This window comes from Grus americana, chromosome Z, assembly GCF_028858705.1.
Source record: "Grus americana isolate bGruAme1 chromosome Z, bGruAme1.mat, whole genome shotgun sequence".
In the NCBI taxonomy this organism is placed as follows: Eukaryota; Metazoa; Chordata; class Aves; order Gruiformes; family Gruidae; genus Grus; species Grus americana.
In genome coordinates this window covers 85,986,749-86,006,218 of record NC_072891.1, presented here as the reverse complement: position 1 = coordinate 86,006,218, position 19,470 = coordinate 85,986,749, and the positions used below count along the sequence as shown (strand labels likewise).

The window sequence follows — 19,470 nt, the reverse complement described above, 5'->3', positions numbered from 1 at the left end:
TCTCACCAGTTGTTTTCAAATCTCTCTGAGCAGTTGCCCTTCAGTAATAGCGTCCCCAAGAAAATGGTTTTGTTTCCCTTTTTTCATAGCAACTTGTCATTGAGTTAAATCACAGGAATCCCAAGCAGCCAAAAAGTTTGGATTGATTGTTCTGTTGGGCAGCACATACCAATGGTAAAGGCATTTCTATACTCCTCTGCTCAGGAGTCTGCTTAACCTGGCAAGGTAATTTACTACTAAAGCTGTGTGGTAGTTTGGGTCAGGAAATTCAGGGGAAGGAATCCCTTTTGATTTCTGTGAACTAAAAACATCAGCAGTCCAAGGCACAATCACATGAGTTTTGAAATACAAATTTTTTTATGTATGTGTTTCATCTAAACATAGTTAATAACAGTGAGCATAAGAGAGAAATGTCAGAGCAACCGCACTGCTTAAAAAGGAGCTGGATATTTTAGCCTGGAAATCAAAGAATGGAAGCAGTAAGACACCTGTCACCGATGGTGAGTGAAATGCAGTTTAGGTGTCTAAGCCAGGGTGGTGGTACAGGAGGAGGCTAGAGGAAGACCACATTCCTCCTCCCGGGGAGAACACTTCTAGCGAATAGTTCATATTAACTCTAAAATAGAATTCTAAGGCTAGAGTGCTGAATCATCTTTTTTTACATCAGTATTTGACTCCTTCTGCTGGCTCTTGTGGTGGTTCATGTAGTGGTGGTGACAACGTTGAGGTTACCCTCTGTAGTCCTGTGTTGGAGACGCAGGTCTTTTGGCAGCAGAAAAAATGGCAGCTGCTGTCTCTTAGGCTTTCCAGGTCCGGCCGATAAGTTGGTGTAAAATCATTATCTATATTTGTTCAGGTGAATGACTTGCATAAGAATTATAAGATTATAATATCCTGTCAACACAGGACTGGGAAACTTCCACAGACAGTAAAGTAAATCTAAATGCAGACTTTGGTGCAGAGATAGTGTCCTAGTTTGGTATGGAAGTGGTTGTGAATAGTCACTCTTCCTCCTCTGTGCAAAAGCACGTTTATCATTATCATAATCTGTTCAAGAAGAAAATGAAAATTATGTTCTACATACACTAAAACATCAAATTAACTTTTACATCTGCTACATTCAAGCCAATGTATTTCAGAACTGCAACTGAAATTTTAAATGACTGTTACTCCAGCAGAACTCCATAATCTTCCCTTCCTATCAATCAGTGACAGCTGTATAGACATTTATTGAAAGATAAATTTTGAGGCTACTTTCAAAACAGAACACTATGTTATTTTGATGAGGCTCTCTTTGGTAACAAGTGGACAAAAAAATGTATGGGTATGATTTAGATAAGCATCTCAGAAATTCAGGTGTTTTGCTAACTGTGATCCTTCAGCATTCCCTTCCTGGTTCCTCTGTTTCTCTCATCCCAAAACAAATGTAGAATTTATATACTAGCTGGTATGACTTGTTTTCACCCCAACTTCTTTCCAGGCTCTTGCATAGCAGGGCTGGTCTTACTGAAAATAACCTTTCCAATAGAACTAGCAGGCCCTTTCCTTAACTTTTGAAGATTATTAGAGCTCTCATATTTAAGTTCTAAAATTGCCATTCCTCACATTTATATCGCAGAACTTGAAGAGCTGCATTAATGAACACATAGTTAATTGCAGTTTTGCATTCAGCATAGAGGGTAAATGCTGTTAGAACCACTGGAATTTACGAATCCAACTATAAAATCATGGCCAAAGTTTGTTCGTTAGTAGAACCTCAGGACTGTGTTCTAGCGATTGCAAACGACTGCTGGACAGCACACCAAGGATTCTGTGTTAGCCTCTGTCAGATGACATCGATGTGACTGGATGCAAGAGGAATATTAACGAGATCACTGTCGAGCTCCAGAATAGTTCTGTCTCACATAAAGTTCGAAACTCTCTCTTCCCTTGGTTAAATATAGTATAACAGGGTGAAAGAGAGAAAAAGAGGCAACAAGAGAAAAAAAAATCAGCTTTTTCAATTATGAACATAAAGCAAATGTATCTGCTGCACTCTAATCACCCCAATGCTTAACTCCACAATGCCCTAATTCTTTAAGTTTCCTTCCAAAATAGTGTCAAGAAAGGCATGGCATTATTTGACATTGTTGACTTTCCACCCCTGCATGTATTACCATGAACAAACAAGCTTCCATCTTCTTCAAGTATTATATTTGCTTAGAGTATTTAGCAAATGAACACCCCATAAAGGTTTAGCATTAGTCAAAAAGGTATCATGAAAGGAAAATTTAAGTTTTCGTTTCCCCCCACTAGATGGCCCTTCAGTGAAATGACGTCACTCCATTAACTGGCTCTGTTGCGTTCATGTTTCTGTGTTGCATCGGGAATGTTATCTTTACAGTATTAAAATGTGCAGTGAAGGAGAGATGAGGAAGGAATAGATTGAAACAGCATTGGGCAATACAGTGGAATGCAGTAGGGAGAAAAAGAAAATAAAAAGTACCAGCAAAAAAATTTCATTTAATAAGAATTGCCATTAAAGTGTTATTTCTCTACTTTGTAGAAAGCTTGCATCTTTTTCCCGAGAATTACTACTGTAGCTCTTGACTTTTTTTTCCTGATTTTATATTTATGTTCTAGCACTGCAGCAGTTCATTGCACCCGAAAAAGTCTAATTCCATACATAGGTAGTAGTGCCAAAAAGTCACAGAAGGTTCAAAATGATTTTTATCAACTCTCAGTGTATGTTTGAAGAAGAACAGATTGTTGTAATATTCATGCTCACAGGCATGGCGTCTTCATAAACAGTGAATCTTCGGTGTTTTTGTCCACATGTTTATATGGTTTCCATTGTGCCTACTTTCTACTGTTTTAAATATGGAATGCCGACTAGGCAATAACATGTTGTTGCTTCTTTCTTTAATAATCGTGACCACAAATAACATTTCTCTCTGTAAAACCCTACTTTTTTAATAAATATGTGGTTTTCTCCATATTTTGGAAATCCTCATTTCCATTTGGCATGAGCGATGATTTTCAGACCTATCCTCCATGCACACATAAAGATCCAGGTTAGCAGGCAGACTTTAGAGATTATATGTTTATCATTAGTAAACAAGTGATAGTGTCTTAAAAATGCAGTCAGTGAAGGTGCGGCGCCAGATAATATGGGCAAAAGCGAAGACCACAGTTTAAAAGCTCAGTTCTGATTATCTAACGTAACCTGGGATTTGATGTCCAGTGTGGAATTGTGCTGGTACTGTAAGCAAGCCTGCTCCCACTGTTCCTTTTCAGGATGGGATGAGTACTGTCTCTTTTGTTGACGCTAAGGGGAGAACATATGCTGGTACCTGTCTGCCTGGCAGGTTGTCAGTCACTGCCTAAAATAGCTAAAAGTCTGAAGAGTTATGAGCTGGCTTACTGGAAGGGTGAAAAATTCTAAATCATTAAGCTCCCACTAAAAGGTTTTAATGTCTTCAAGACTCTTCCTGTAGTTTTTCAATTTAAGAAGTGGCAAGACCACCCAGTTTTGGTACTCCACAAGTGGCAGCCTTCAAGAGGGAAGAGTGGTTAAAACAACCTGACACTCTCAGTTCATTATAGATGTAGTGGAGGAGGCCAGTTTCAGGTCAGCTTGTGCACCTTTCCAGGTCCTGTAGACCATTGAGCTTTATCTCATGATCGCACTTCCACAGTCGGCTTCAGTATAACAATATCATCATGGTTGTCTGACCTCTTTCCATTTCCCTGAGAAAATGATAAAATAATGACTTACCCATGTATCCAACACCAGATCTGAAGCCTTTTGATAGGGCTTCAGAAGATCTAGAGGAGATCAAATGCCTCCAGCGCTGAAATAGTGTTGGCTTACTATCTTCTTCTTACTGACCTTCCTAGAAAGCAGAGGTTAGAGTCTGGGAGGTAATTGCTGAGGCCATTAATCCCCTGTCACAGGTTTTTGAGCAGCAGCCAGACCATAGGACAGTATTCAACAGTTGGTGTCTGCATGTCCTCCCTGGGAGGTACTAATGAATCCTGCCAATAAAGGGCTAATGCATTTCTTACCTGCACTTCTGGGTCTACTTCGTTAGTCTCCACAGGGAGGTCTACCAGGGCACTGCAGCCCTGTGCGTGGCTGAGACTTGTGCCGGGGGGGTGCCATGAGGCCAGCATGACACAAGCAAAGAAGAGAGCATATGTCTTCTGGTGGCCAAGTGACAGGACCGCAGCACTTAGAGCATACCAGGTGAACACTCATGTTCTCAGTGGAGGCTTCATCTCCTCTCTCTGTACCTAGCACAAGTTAGTCCAGCTTTGTCTCAGTTGCTTTGGTTTGCACAGAGGTGCTCTGTTTTACCAGCTGGGGCAACGAGGGGTGGTTTTGGAAGATCTGTCTAGAGCCTCTGTCTTTCCCAGACAGCATCTCCAAAAAATTTCAAAATTTACTTCTGTTCTTGAAACTCTTTTACAATTTTTGTGATCTTATGATCTGTGCCTTTCTTCCCAACCTAGCAGTTATTAATAGGACAGTTACCCACCATAAAATATTCAGAGCTTTATTCTGTGTACTAAAAATGTCTCCTTTCACTTAAAACTCTTTTTTTTGCTGGCTTAATTCCATTAACTTTATCAAAGTTTACTTTTGATTCTGGCTTATTTATTTCTCCTGCTTTCCCTATCTTTTGAAATGTTTGTTTTGTAAATGCAGTTTAACCTAGAGAAGAGGGAGGCTTGGGGTTAGAGATATAATCCTCTCCTAAGTGACCCCATTTTATCATGGGATTGGAACCGTAGTCCACTGAATAGACTCAGACAACATGGGTTGTATTCAAGGTTTCCTGTGAATTAGCTCCACACAGTCTAGAGCCAGTCAGTTACTTTGTTTTGCTTTGGTTTTGCCAAATTTAAAATATGGCTATGGCTGAAAATCGGTATACAAGAATTGAGTATTATTACTGGCCAAGCAGTGTATCAATCCATAATCTACAATTTCCTACGAAGGAGGAGGAGGACATGGTCCCAGTCTTTACTTTGGGTTCATTCCCTTTTGTAAATTCAAGTCAGACTGTCAACATCAATTTGACTTTGCTTGCACGGTTTATGCTTAAAGCCATCCCCTAGCAAACATCTTGCTTTTCAGATACCTTAAGCCTAAAGCAAACAAACAAATAATGGAAGTTAAATAGTAGTAAAGCTCTTGTTAGCTTTGTATAATAAATTTTATCTACTATTTAAATGGCAATTATTTCCAGAAACTTGGCAATGGTAGCCATACAAATGATGAAATTGATTCCAGTCACAGCCCATCTTTCTTTGGAAAGGAAATACCAGTAGTGTTTGAAAAATGGATTTCTAAGAACCTTGGTTCGCTCAAGGTGGCTTATATGTTGTATTTGCTAACACCGTATCTTGCTGGAAGAAAATAAGTGTAGCTTTTCCCTAACCCAGATTATTTTCTCCACAAATCTTTGAAGCAGGAAATAAAAAACAGCTAATAGTTGTGGGGCATGTGGAATTAGTTTAAGCAAAGCCGAACCCTGATCCTTCTGACCACCTCCTCTTTCCTGTGCTGTTTTGTCTATTCCTGCCTCGGAGTATGTCAACAAATTTTCTTTAAGCTCAGAAGGTGCAGGGGGATGGAAATAGTGACTCTTATGCTGTCTCTTTCTGTCTTTGGGGCTTTTGTGGGGGTTTTTTAGGGGAATGATTTAAAACAGATGTATTTTCAAAAAAAGGCACAAGTTTGCCTTGTAAAATATTTGTAAAGAAAAACAGCCTCAGGACCTCTGAATGTAATCCCAGTTGAGTTCTGGAGATGTCACAAAGGGTACTGGTTTTGTTATAGTGACATAAGTCCTTTCTCACACAAGTTAATTACAAATCAAGATAACTTTACGGAGAGGGCAGAATCTGTTAAACAAAACTGAAGAGGCAAAGTGTACATGTATTTGAAAAGCAGAAAAAACCCCCCATGATTTCCGTATGGTTGATTGTTCACTTCTGCTGTATGAGAAAACAGATTATTTTCATGTTTCTCCAGTACTGGAAGAATGTGTTCCACATGAAGGAATAGAGCAGGTGTATCTTTCCTGATGACAAACGAAGCGGGATGGATAGGTGCTGCACCTCCTCAGAAGCTGTATTCCTGAGGACAGTAATGCTCTCATTGCCAAGACTTCAAGACTGTAATAAATGTTAAGGAAATAACTTCACAAACAACTCGGTGTTGCTGTGCAGCACTGGATGTAGTTGGTATCAGTGGTTGTGGTTATGGTCATCCCCAAAAAAATGAAAATATTTTTTCCTGATACAAATAATTATTAATCTTGACTTGAGCTCTTTCATTTTGTCTGAAAAACTGGCTGGTTTTGCTGTCTCGGAAGTGTTGTTTTTGTTTTTTTTTTTTAAGTTGCACCCAGTCACTGGAAGTAGTTTTGCCATCTCTCCTGGTCTTTCTGTCTGTCTCAGGATTGTTTATTTTTAGACAATGTGCTCTGTAGCTAAATACTTTCAACGTCTTCATGAGAAATCTTGACAACATAGTTGCAGAACCAGTGTTGCTGAAGTAACTTCAGATGATTAAATGTTAAATGATGTTTTCCTCATCCAGTCTGGTTTATTAAGACAGCAAAAATGACAACAAAGTAAGTGGACCAATATACTGTCTGCTAATTAAGCATCAGGAGAAGAAAAGAAAAATGAAATGCAACATATGCTGATTTCTTAGGTGCTGGAGGCAGAGACTGTTGTATTGTGTGGTGTGTGATGGCAAAATGTTGAACAAATTTTTTGTCAAATATTGTGCTAATCTTTAGATATTTTTCTTTCAATTTCTTATTTTGAAAAAACAGTAATCAAATTCAACCTAGATAGGTTAATATGGCAACAATCCATTGGAAATGTTGAACATAAACTTTTTAACTTACATGTAGTCTGGGAAGAAATTAAGAGGAATTGTCATTTTTTTCCATGGCGATGCTTCATATTAATCCCATCTAACACAGCATTTTTTTGACAGCGCTATTGGCTTTGCGTGGATTTGATTCTGCAGCCTGTCTGGGTTTAGAGATATAAAGCTTCTTGGGGGAAAAAGAACATGTCACCAGAGCAGGAGGAGACCCCATGGAGTGCATTGATGTACCCAAGCAGCACCTTGATGGGTTCTTCTGGGAGGCAAAGAAAGAAGGACAACATTTGCTGGTGTCAAATCTATCAAAGACCCCAGAAAATGTCTTAATGATGGTGGTTCCTGCCTTTGAAGGACAAATGGTCACTCTGTTTTTGAAGAAAAACCCACATTTTTAGGAGCACAAAGAATCTTGATAAATTTATCAAAAATGAAATTATGGTTAGACTTTCACATTGCCATATATTGATGGCTTTCTGAATAAAAGTCCTATAGTGTATAGAAACCTGAGTAATGTAAGGAGGTAATTAAATTACTTCCCACAGTGACACCTCCCCTGCATCTTTCATTTTGCCCATGGCTGGCATTTTATATGCTTTTGGAGCCACGGGCTGCACTAATCATATCGTAAAGGCAGTGGGAGTTGCATCTCCCATGTATTTCATGCGTAGCAGCGCTTGAATATTGGTAAGGAAAAATGAGAGAGCAAGCAAGCGTGCGCTCACCGGCCAAGCAGAAAGGTAGAATGGACGATAATGGGGGCACGGGTAGGTGTGACAACTCAAACACGTATTTAGTGGCTCGCCTGCTGCTGAGTGATGTGCGCAGGTTTGCCTGGGGCGGATGCTGCCAGCCATGCTGCCGGTGTATGGGGTGTCCCAAGGCTGCGGTGCTAATGGATGGCGGAGTAAAGGAAGCATGGAGGATGTGTTAAAGGACTGGCAGAGTTGCCGTGTGTGTAGTAGATACATAAAACGATGTATAAAATAGCGGCGTGCGATATGAAATGTTAAATGTGAGCGTATCTTTCCCAAGCTAAATGAAATGCCTCTGATGGTTCCAGTAAAGCAGAAGAGCAGCACATCTTCACATCATGTCCACATGACTTTGGCATTTTCTGTTTCATCCATGGGGTCGGGCCCAACGTGGTCTGAAGGAGCAGGAAAGGCAAAAATCGCACGTGGAGCCTCGTGCACCCGAGGGGATGGTGTATGTGGGAGCCGAGGCGTTTCTGACTTCTCGCTCAGTGCCTCCCACAAGGAATGTTTATCTTCCTGGTGCCCGCATCAGCACAAGAACCAGCATTTTGACAAACTGCCCTTATTCTACCTCTTGACTCTTACCACTTGAGAGAGCGCACAACATAGGAGGTTGGCACCTTCAACATGTTTATTAAACCAGAGACTGGGTTATTGAAATACATACTTAGAAACTAATGCAATGACAAACAAAATAGTGTGCTGCTCAGCATACGTACTAAAACATACTTACTGTCAATAGGCACCGCACAAAGGACAAGAAAACAATTTCTGATTGCCAGGTTTGACCAATTACTTTTAGATGAATCTGTGACACATGCGCTTTTGAAACTTAACTGATGGACACATGGTCCTTTTCCTACAACCAGAACCTCTTTTATTCAACTGTTTGTATTCTTTTCTTTAGGACAGTGAAAAAAAAGGATTTATGAATAGACTTTATGCCATCCAGGAGGTATGCGTCAGTGTCCAGAACATCCTTGATCAAGTGGCTTCTTTTGGAGAAAGGGTTAAGAAGTAAGTGGTGACACAGGTGCTGGATTGCTCTCCAATACTGTTCATAATTTTTCCAAGCTGAGGTACAAAGCGTTAGACCTTTTGTATGCTTTTGGGTTTGGTTTTTTTTGCCAGGGACTCCAGATTTGGATGATCCATTGTTGAAACTCATCTCTATTTACTTTGCTTTGTAGAGGCCCTCAGTTAATGAACATCCTGTCATATTAATTTTGGAATTTAGAAATATATTAAATGGGGGGGGGGGGAAATCAGAACTAAGGCTTTGAAGTAAAACAGAAAGAGAATCTTGCTGTGAGGCCTAACAGTAGTTATTTAAAAGTAGTAATAAAAAATGCAGCTTTGATAAACGAAATAAGCAGAGCTGAATAGACATTTCAGGTTTTAAGGATATACATGTGTTCAGTTCCTGGAGGTGTTGTATTTGTGTGAGTTAGCAAAACCTTTCCTCCTAGAGCATATGTAATTTGTAACACCTAATACACGATATGTAAGAATTGGCAACAAAGTCAGGCCTTAAGCAAGAGAGGTTCTGAGATTTATTGCAGGAAGTTTGGTGTATTTTCAGCATGGTCAGTGAACAGCAGCGTAAGGTTTATTATTTGAGATCAGACAGGTTCCAGAAAGACATCTTCCAGCCGCCAGCTGCGTAGCAGGGACAGGATTGACTTGGCTTGCTGCCCCCCGAAAGCCAAGAGCACCTCACCCTCACGGATGAGAAGTTGGGAGCCGTGCCTTCCAACCGCCTTTCCACTGCGGGCAGAGAGATGACCCGGGAGCCGCGCCGAGTTACAGAAACCACACAAGAGGCTTTGCTGTAAAGCTTGCATCTTACCGGAGATTTAAAGCCGTGTGTTCCCCGGTTCTGGGTGGGATCTAGGAGCTTAAGGCACCTGCCTCATCCACTGCTGGTGCCACCTGCACTGCACCTGGTGTTGCACACCTCTGAGACCGTATCCTGTGCAAGGGGTACAGCCCCAAAATAAGTACTGACTATTGGAAGTGAATTTTAGGAAACTGATGGATCGAGTGGAGGTCAACCTGCAGGAAAGAGGAGGATCATCTATCATGCTGTGCTGACTTTTTTTTTTTTTTTTTTAAAAAATGTATCAGCAATGGCAAGCGTATTAAGATCAGGATGAAGAGGAGGTTGCCATTTATGCGTTTTAAGAGCGAAGTTCCTAATAGGAAAGCCTGGGAAACATTCCCGTGGGGACACTTCCAGGCAGGCAGCAGAGGCAGGCACAAGCACATTGTATTGCACAAGTTTTCCAGACAAGCAAAATGAGCCTCTGTCTGAAAGAAGTCTTTTATCAAAAGGCTGTTCGTGGAAGTTGTCTTGATGATTAAGTTTTTCTAATTGTGCATTTTGGAAGTAGGGTTTGTTCTATTATGTACCAGATGAGAGCAACAGAATTTTCTAAACTGAGTGAGACCGAATCTTCCTATAAATCTTTATAATTTGTTCCTAAAACTATAATGGGAAACCTGTACTGAATGCTGCGCTAACACAGCACATAAGGAGGTTTGCTAAGCGAGGAGCCAGTGTTCCCACACATGGCGTGTCTGTGATCCATCGCACAAAGCCGAGTCACAGGATCATGAGCAGACCCTCAACCTTCTGTTCATCCCAAATGCATGCAGAAGAGGGGAAAAAAGCAGGTGTCCCCTGAGGAGAAAGGGAGTGATCCTACACCAAGTGACACTAACATAATGTTCACTCTGGAGACATGTCAAAATTGCCAGGGAGAAAAGAAGACAAATAAACACAGGAAGCCAGAGCTCATTATGAAAAATATGGCTACAAATTCAGATAATTGCAATTATTCAGCCAGAGAAGCCAAAATAATGTAATCACACTGATTGGGCATGTAGCTAGTGTAATACTTTAAAGAGTATCGTCAGGCTATTTAGAGCCAAAGCCACATTTTCCTTCTGGATAAATGTCACACAACACCTTTGACATGGTGGTGCCTTCGTGGAACAATCCCGTTGAGCCAAGCTCCCGTTAACCAGCGTTCCCGTGGGACATACGTATAAATTGGCCATCTGGCCTTTCTCTCTTCCTGCACGCAGAGGTTGGAGAGCCACAGCACGGCTGTTTCGAGACTCGTTAGCTTCCACCTCCTCTCTGCCCGTACCTCAACCTCTGCAAAATGAGGTGATCAGCAGTTTTTTATCACAGTGTAGACCCTTATTAAGGACGTTTTAATCTGGGGCTTTGTTGGAAAGCTGATATCCTGAAACGCTGAGGGGATCCCAGAAGTTCTCTTCCTTTATCCATGAGGAAATAATCTTTATTTGGTTTGATTTTATCTGGAATGATACAGTTTTTCTTTGCTTTTCCTGCGATGTACTTTATCTTATGCTACTCCCTCCTTCTTTTTTTCTCCTTCTGTCCTTTTTCTCCTTTTTTTTTTTTTTTTTCCCACCCAAAGTGCTTTTATTTCCTTCCTTCTTTCATCTACTGTTGTTGCATTATCCCTGTCTTCAGGACTGACTGTTCTGTCCCCTCCTTTTCCCTAACCCTCTCCTCCTTAGGTGCACGGGTGAGTTTCCAGCTTTGCATACCCACACGCTTCCCTTTTCCTGAACGTACCCCCACGACAGAAGGGTTCCTGGCCGGCAGTGCACGTACACATCAAGCAGAGGGGAAGGTCCCTGCTCAGCTTTAACTGCGTGCTTGGTCCTTACGGTAGAGCAGGGAGGAGATAAAACAGAAATCCTTAGCGGTACTCCTCTCACTCTTACATCCTACCTCTGCACTGGTATTGAAGAAGGGAATCTGGGTTGCTTGTGCGAGCCCGTTTGCGGAGAAAGGAAAGGTGTGTGTTTTGCCTGATGCTGAAGCTTTGCCGGAGGGTGGGCACTGACATTTCCAACAAGCCATGTTTCCTCTGGAAGGTGTGGGTGGCCGGGCCAGGCAGAGGTGCCGTTCAGCGGGCGCGTGGGTGAGGTCAGGACCTCCTTTCCTTTCTGCTGGGGGTGGGTCCCAGCCCCAGCTCACCCTGATGCCCAGCACCCACGCTTTCATTTGTAGTTCCAGTTTGTTCTCGCTGATGAAAACTGGCACTTTTCCCCCCTGTCCTGCCCATTATTTGTCCTTCCGTTGGCTCTGTCGGGTGACCCCAGTTCTTTCTTTCAGTACGTTCAACTGGACTGTCCCGTTCCTGAGCTGGCTGGCAATCGTTGCCCTCTCCGTGTTCACCATCATCCTGTATTTCATTCCACTCAGATACATTGTCCTTGTCTGGGGTAAGTAAGGCCTTTTTAAACAGTCCATGCCACTTAAAAAAACCTGGTTTTTAAGGGATGACTTACATTGTCAGGACTTTTCTGTATTTATGGTCATGAAGCCGCCCCATGATGGAAACAGACAGGTCAGTTAAAAATCACAACTGCATAAAGATTTAGGCCCACCTGCAAAATGCATTTTTCTTGGCTGGCATTCTAGACTTCATCATACTATAAACATGTAGCCATGAGGATTCTTCATATATCAAAGTGTAGCTTTGTCTAGATATTACTCTGATTTATTTTCACCACTTATACACAAACAGAGGCATTTCAATCTATACAGTGCATTTAGGACAATATGCCTTTTTTACTGCAGTACTTTATCTTGTGAAAGCGTATGTAAACATATCAACAAGAAACCTGTTTAAAGGGTCACCTTTAGTCCAACAGAAAGGTGTATGTGGTATTTGGCTGGTTGATAATGAGCAAAAACTGGGGGTGGGTAGGGGGTAGAACTGTGATTGATCCAAGCTCTCACTACTTGTCCTTATATTTATTCTCTATACTGATTATAAAAAGCTACCATTACCACATCTGTTGTAAATAATGCTCCAAGTTTTCATTTCTACATTTTTTATACAACTCACGCCACCAGCAGCTGTACCCTTAATCAGTAGTGCAGACTTGTGAAGAGCACTCTGTCAATTAAATCTGCGGCTAGATTTTCTTTCTGAAGAGAAGAATAACAATCGCCTTTCTGAAAACTTCTGAACTAACTCAAGAGACACCATAAAATCATTGAACTGACTCCAAGGAATGTATTTGTTATGTATCAGTCAGTATTAGCAACATTCCTGCAGAGTCTTCACAAATAAATGTAGCAGAATATACAGAATGGAGAGGAACCAATATGGAGGATTTGAACAATTATTTTTGTTTTATGGAACTAAAAGAAGCAAGCGTCTTTTCCTGTCTCAGAATTTCACTTATTCCCCACATACCCTATGTCATTGGGGTGCTACCCCAAACTATTAGTTTGTTCCCAAAATTTCACTCTTCCTAGTGCTCACAAGATGGTAGGCCTCTTGTTACCGAAGTTTGAAGTACTTGGCCTGTGTCCTTTTTCTGCCATTTTTCAGACAGAACTGGCATGTTGTATGCTTGCTTTCATACTTGGTTTCATGCAAGAACCAGAGATTAGAGACACCAAACTGTACAGTCAGCACTGTTTTTGAAAAGCTGCTGACACAAACCCCTGCTGTACCCCAGGAGGGGTCACACTCCCCCAAAAATGTCTCTGTTTCAGGTAAGGCAGAGCCTCGACTCCCAAACTGGAGTCCATGCCTCCCCAACCATGGATGGATACCATGAGCACGAATCATTGTAAACGCACCTTGGTCTCTTTCCCATCTCTTCGCTCCACGTTTTTCTCCTGCATTGCAGAGTAGGTGACTTCTTATTCAGGGGTGTCTGGAGATCGCTCTTTAGGCACCCATTTCTCTTGCATCGTGCATCAGGAGACCACACAGGTACCGCATAGCTGCCGCTCCAGCGGTCCAGACCTCCTTGGGGTGAAATGCACTCACACAGAGCCGTGTCGTGCTGCGTGTAGCTTTGAGCAGCTGTCCCTTCAAAAAATGCAGTACTCTAAACACATACCTATTGTCTCCATTATTGTGTGTTTCTAGCCTCCCTGTGTATATACATTTCTTGATCCAATTCGTCCATCCTGCACTTGAAAGCAAATGACCTCTGTTGTTTGATTTCTATCCATAGAAAGTTTGAGCTGGTCTGGGCATCTGCCCATTTTGTTCTTTGGGAAGGCAGGGGTTTTTAAATGAAAATTCCTCCATGTTATGGCTGGTCTTCTGTATAGCTGTCTGTCTTCTGTGTGTCCATAAGGACTGCCTCTTTCAGCCTGACCTGGCAAGAAATTCTCAGCTGATTCCCTCCTGGCCATGTTTCTCCCCATGGGGACTGCTGGTCCTTGAACATGTGGTGTGTGAGCTGTGGTGGAGCAGGAGCCACCTCTGCACTCTAATCCTGCTCGCTAGAGTGCAGAGTCCTGCAGCTGTTTATGTGGAAAAAAGTATAAAAAAAATTATTTTAATCAGAACATTTTCAAGGTTTTGGAAAAGACCTAATCTGCTTGTATTTTACTTATCCTGTAGTGTCCCATCACATCTGTTCAGCTCTGTTCTTGGGCCTTGACCATGATTTATTCATGGATTTACTTTCATGGGGTGACTGGTACTTTTCTTTGTCAGATGCAACAAGGTGAGACCATATCAACTCCTGAAGTCACCCATGGGTGGTTCAGTGGCCACATGCAATGAACAGCGGGGTAGACCTTGAATTTCTCAGTCACTTGCTGATGCAAAGGATCTTCTTAAACAAAGGTGTTTGAATCTCAGATATTCTTTCTCAACCATCACTGTTCAATCACCAGATAAGGGGATCGCAGCGTCTCCTATCTACACCGCAGAACCGAGAATTCATGCAGTGGGAGGCCATGGGTGTTATCGAGACTGCAGCTTGCACACTCCATCCCGAAGCTTTATGTCCTTGCTAAAGCTTTCTGAAAAGCCTGGGCACCAAAGACTCTATGGAAGATAAACTGTATTATCTCATTTCTGATACAGCCTTGATAAATTACACAGAACAGCACATTTTTAATGCTGTCCCAGCCTTGTCCCACTCATGCGAGAATCTGTGCAGTTTGTACCGTTCCTGCCTATGTTTTAGACGTGTTCCCAGAGCACACGCATGAGGTTCTTGTGTGAAAAGTGTATGAATCTGACCTGGTATGTAATGATAAGAAAATGAGTCTAATTTAAAAGCCTGCTTTCTGCTTAGTTTGGGGAGGATTTGCGTGATGCTTCTGAACACTAATTGTCGATAGGCATCGTAAGACCATGATGTCTAAGGGAGACATCACATCCCTTCTCCGCACTGCCATCAGATCATCTGCATCTGTCATTCCTGGACAGAGGTTTGTGTAAATTCACCCTAAAGCCTTCACGTCATGCATACGTCACTGCTTCCCATGTGCTTCAGCATCCTTAGCACTGGAAAGATTTTCCTTGTGTGTAACCTGAATCTTCTGTCCGGCAATTAAGCCCATTACTGTGCATCCTCTCTGCCACAGAAATGGAGTACACTTTATTCCTCTCTTTTTTAGCAACCTCCACATAATAACCACAGTTTCTATTAGTTTCAAAGAAAAGTGTTGGAGGAATTTAGAAACGCCCCTAGAACTTTTGCATTTTGAAGCAGAGGGAACCACAGGACCAGATTCTGATTTTTACAGCCTGAGTCTACAGTTTATTCATTCATTAATTCAGTGCTAATGTCAGACTTTGAAATGGATCCTAAAATCTTTTTTAGAACTTTACCAAAAATGTTTGGGGGTTTTGTTTGTTTGTTTTTTTTTTAATTATGATAGTAACATTTGAACTTTCACTTTTGCAGGCATCAATAAATTTACAAAGAAGCTTCGAAGTCCGTATGCGATTGATAACAATGAGCTACTTGACTTTCTATCCAGAGTTCCTTCAGATGTGCAAGTGGTGTGTATGTTTTTTTAAAGTGTCCGTACAGTAGTTAATGTGATATGTCGCATCATGACTTTCTGGGGTTTTTTTTAAACAAATTCTAAAGCAGTTATTTTGATTCAACTTTATATTCTTTGGCGCAAAGAAATCGCAAACTCAATCTGGGGATAGTCCGTGAACCTTAAGGAAGCTGCTAGACTGCTTGCAGTGAGGAATTGGCTACTACCTTGGCTGTGCCTCTGAGGATCTGTAGGGGCAATCAGTAAAAAGAGGAGTATCTGGGAGGTGGTAGAAGGTGCTAGACTTTGTATTAAGCACTTCAGCCTTTCCTTGCCTGGGGTGAAAGTTTTTGCTGTGGCCACAGTTCAACTGTGCTCATAAACTCCTTTAAAAATAAGCTGGTTATTAATTACAAGCTTTTGTAATGCAGTATATGATCTCTTGAGAAGGTGCAAGCATTAAGATAGTGCCAGGCACATAAATCACCTCCAGTATCACAAAGCTTATATACTTTCCATATTTCTGGGTAGTGGTTTCAGTTCAGAGCTGGTATAAATAGGAGGTGTGGATGTGCGTACCCACTCTGAATCTGATCCCCTCTGTGGCAGGCCTTTGAAAATAAGCAAGGTTTTAAGAAACATTCCAAAGAAAATTCATTCAATTAATTAAAAAGGATACTGTTTATTCTCTGTTAGAGATAATGGAGAAAACAAAAAAAGCAGCCTTCTTAAAGTTTATACCAGCACACTTTACCTCCTGGCAGGATGCTCCTGATGCTGTTTTTCCTTCTTACTCTTGGTCCATCATTCTGTTGTTGTTGAACCGCAGCTGCAGATCCCATGTAGTTTGCAGGGAGATAGTTTTTCTTTCTTTTGGTTTTTTTTTTTTCCCCGGGAAAAGCAACAGAAATCTTTCTTTTTCTCACAAGTGCCACCTGACCGGTTTCTTTCTCAACCTTGTGTTTAAACAGGTGCAATACCATGAACTGAAACAAGAGCCCAGCCACAGCCCAAGCAAGAGGAAGAAAAACAATCCTGTCTAGCCAACTTCACGTGCTGAGGAGACTAGCATCTGCTGGGGGAAGATAAAAGAAAAAGCCTACAGCCTAAGCAGCATTTCCTTTCTCTAAGCTTTTTCTTTAGTTTGCCTTTTTATCTAATGGGGAGATTTTGTAAATATTGTAAAAAGGCATTTCTCATTGAGAATATACTTCACATTGTAAAGACACATTTGACGAAGGTTTCAAGTAGGGTTTTTGCAGTTTGAAAGCCTTGTTAGAAGCAGCATAATGCATTGAAGGAATCATTCTGAAATGGTAAATATGCACTGCTACTCGATGGTCAAAGATACCTGAAATACTCAAATCATGCCGACTAAATCTGCAAAAGGTGTAAATTTAAATCTGACTCAAAAATTCAGTCAGATTTTATTTGAGAGCATTAATATTTTTATCCAGTAGAATCACCATTACAATTTTCTATGTTTTATACATTTCAAGAGAAATACAATGTAGTGGAGCCTACTGCACTTAAGTTTTACCAAATTTTTTTGAACTCCAGACCGTGATGTTAACTCCTGGAGCAACATTTTCCTGTGCAGTGGGGCTGCTTATAAGATAATTAGAAACACCAAGTGCAAATGTCTTTCTGGAGCTCCCAAAAGAAGTTCCTGCCATTTTTATCATTCCATTATAAGACCTAAAAATCTCTGTCTCTCTCAAAATACTGCCAGGTTTGTAACTGATTGCCTATCTGATTTTTCTATAAGTACCAGTAATCTTCATTTGTACTACATAGTTTAGTGAATGAAGGTCATAGTTCTGCTGTAATGGAAATACTGTCAGACTAACTTCATATTGCTTTGGGTGTCATGCTATGAACACCTTTTGTGCACATAACTATTTTAATATGGAAATCTTGCAGAAAATGTTTTTGCTTTGAATTCACAAGATCATATTAATACGCTTTATGCTATAACACATTACCTGTTACCAATGTGAAATATAGTGTAGAAAAAAATGCAGTTGTGGTAAAACTGATATACCAGTTTTATTTCCTTAGCTAATGTAGTCAGTTCTTCTGATACGATTGTGCCCTACTGCATGGAAACTGCATTATTTTATAAATTACATGGACCATAGACAAGAAACGTTTACATTCAAATGTCTTAGTGGCCACTGCATAACGAGTACTTGGGGATATATTCTGATAGCTGCATGTAGATTTACACGCTCAGCTCCCCGTGTAGTGAGCAGAGACTTCATTCCTAAGGGACTACCTGTGCACAGCTCTTAGTCGTAGCTCCCGGTGACATTAAAGGGGATTTTCGCCCAAGGGAGAACGGCAGGACTGCATCTTTGAGAGGAGCTTTTCCTGTGGTCCTCTCTGGGTTACCTCTCATTGGTTGCAATTGCTGATAGTTATATTGCACTACTCTGACAATACTTTTTGAAAAGACTATTTAGAAATACTTTGCAAGCAGGTGTATATATATTTGTCTAAAGAATTATATGTTAGCTGCATTGCTCATGAAAGATCATCCCGGGTTTGTTTATTTTACAGATACGTTGATAGCCGGTTTTCGATGCGATGGTTATTTTGATCTCGCTGTTTGTATGTTTGAAAGAATGCCAATGCAGAAAGTCTCGGACCTAAATATGCTCTTGATACATCATGACTTCAGAAGAAGTTATTTGCAACGCTTGTGTAGCCACTTTTTCACTGTGCGCTGCCTGAAGAGCAACATACTATTGATGAAGTCAGAATCACTGATGAGCCTATTTTGTTTAAAAAAAGCCAAACTTTCGACTTGACAGTGCGCAAATGTTTGTTTCCCGTTGTCAGTTTTGTGGAGTTCTTTGATACACTGCAAGCCTTGTTACCTTAATGTTGCCCATCAGTCTGCGTGTGATTTCCTGTTGTGTTTTTTTTTTTCTGTACTCTATTTCAAAGGTCTGCTTTGGTGGTAATGTCTGAGTTAGTTAGTTACACACGTTCACTGCATTAAACACAGTTTTAAGCATCTCTCTACGAGGTATTTGGAAGCCTCTTTCTTTGAAGTCCTACACTGTCATTTTCCTGTGAGTGGTGTGAAGGGCAAGCGAATGAAAACACCGTATTTCCGTGTGCACCATTTCGGTATTTTAAGCCCCAAAACATGTAAGTGGAGGGGCCAGGAGGAGAAAAACGTGTTTGTTGAAAATTGGTGAACTACTTTTAATGCCTCAATCACTCAAAATTGATCTCACTGAAAATATAACGCAGAGGGGCAAGGCTAAGAATGCATGTTGATTAGATGTGATTCTCCTGCCACAGTGGGACATTTTAAAATCACATTTTAAAATAATTTGTCAGTGAATCCCTTTTCACTATTTGCATTTTGTCTACGCTACTCTGCGTGAGAGGCCTCTGTAGAGAATCAGCCCTGCCTTCTGCCATAAATATTTCAACATATATTCTATTTCCAGATTGGTCCTGAGGTCAGTTTCTGACCCGTTAGATTTGCTGGGGTTTATTCCTAAGCAGCTTCTCTGTTCATAAACAATCGCAAAAGAATAATACATGTTATGATCATGAAACTCCTTCTGCTCTCGGAAAATAAAATATAACAATTTTATTTGGGTCCAGTGAAAATGAGTAACCTAACTGGGTTCCACACTTGACGTAGGTGTCAGAGTGCTCAGGATCCATCAAGCCTAATTGTCTGAGAGGTTCTAGTTAAATTTCTGCTGGTAATTCACAATACGGAGCTTGCTTACCCTTTTTTTACAGTTGTTTCTCTTTGTACTGAGGAGCAACTAAGTTTTTTGCAATAGCAATGAGCTTTAACTTGAAGAGCTACTGTACTGTAACTCAGCATTTTAAATCCAAGTGGAACAAACCCCATGTTTTTTCTATTGCAATTAAAACAACAGCGGAATAATCAGAAAGTAATTAGGCAGGCTGTATACAGTATATCTGCTAATCTAGGCGCTAAGAGCATCAGCTCTTTACCAACATGAGGAAGAGCTGCTGGACCT

The 19,470-nt window shown here is 41.0% G+C and overlaps 1 protein-coding gene across 2 annotated transcripts in view; it reads left to right on the top strand.

Annotated features, from left to right (window-relative positions):
- The window catches only part of MCTP1 (multiple C2 and transmembrane domain containing 1), a 283,726-nt gene extending 265,593 nt beyond the window's left edge, over window positions 1-18,133 (top strand). For both annotated transcript variants that reach the window (XM_054810646.1, XM_054810645.1), the window contains 4 exons: window positions 8,555-8,664; window positions 11,807-11,916; window positions 15,370-15,467; window positions 16,423-18,133. In XM_054810646.1, coding sequence (XP_054666621.1) covers window positions 8,555-8,664; window positions 11,807-11,916; window positions 15,370-15,467; window positions 16,423-16,494 — 390 coding nt within the window. In that variant the 3' untranslated portion in view covers window positions 16,495-18,133. The remainder of the gene's footprint in view (window positions 1-8,554; window positions 8,665-11,806; window positions 11,917-15,369; window positions 15,468-16,422) is intronic.
- Window positions 18,134-19,470: the final 1,337 nt, after the last annotated feature.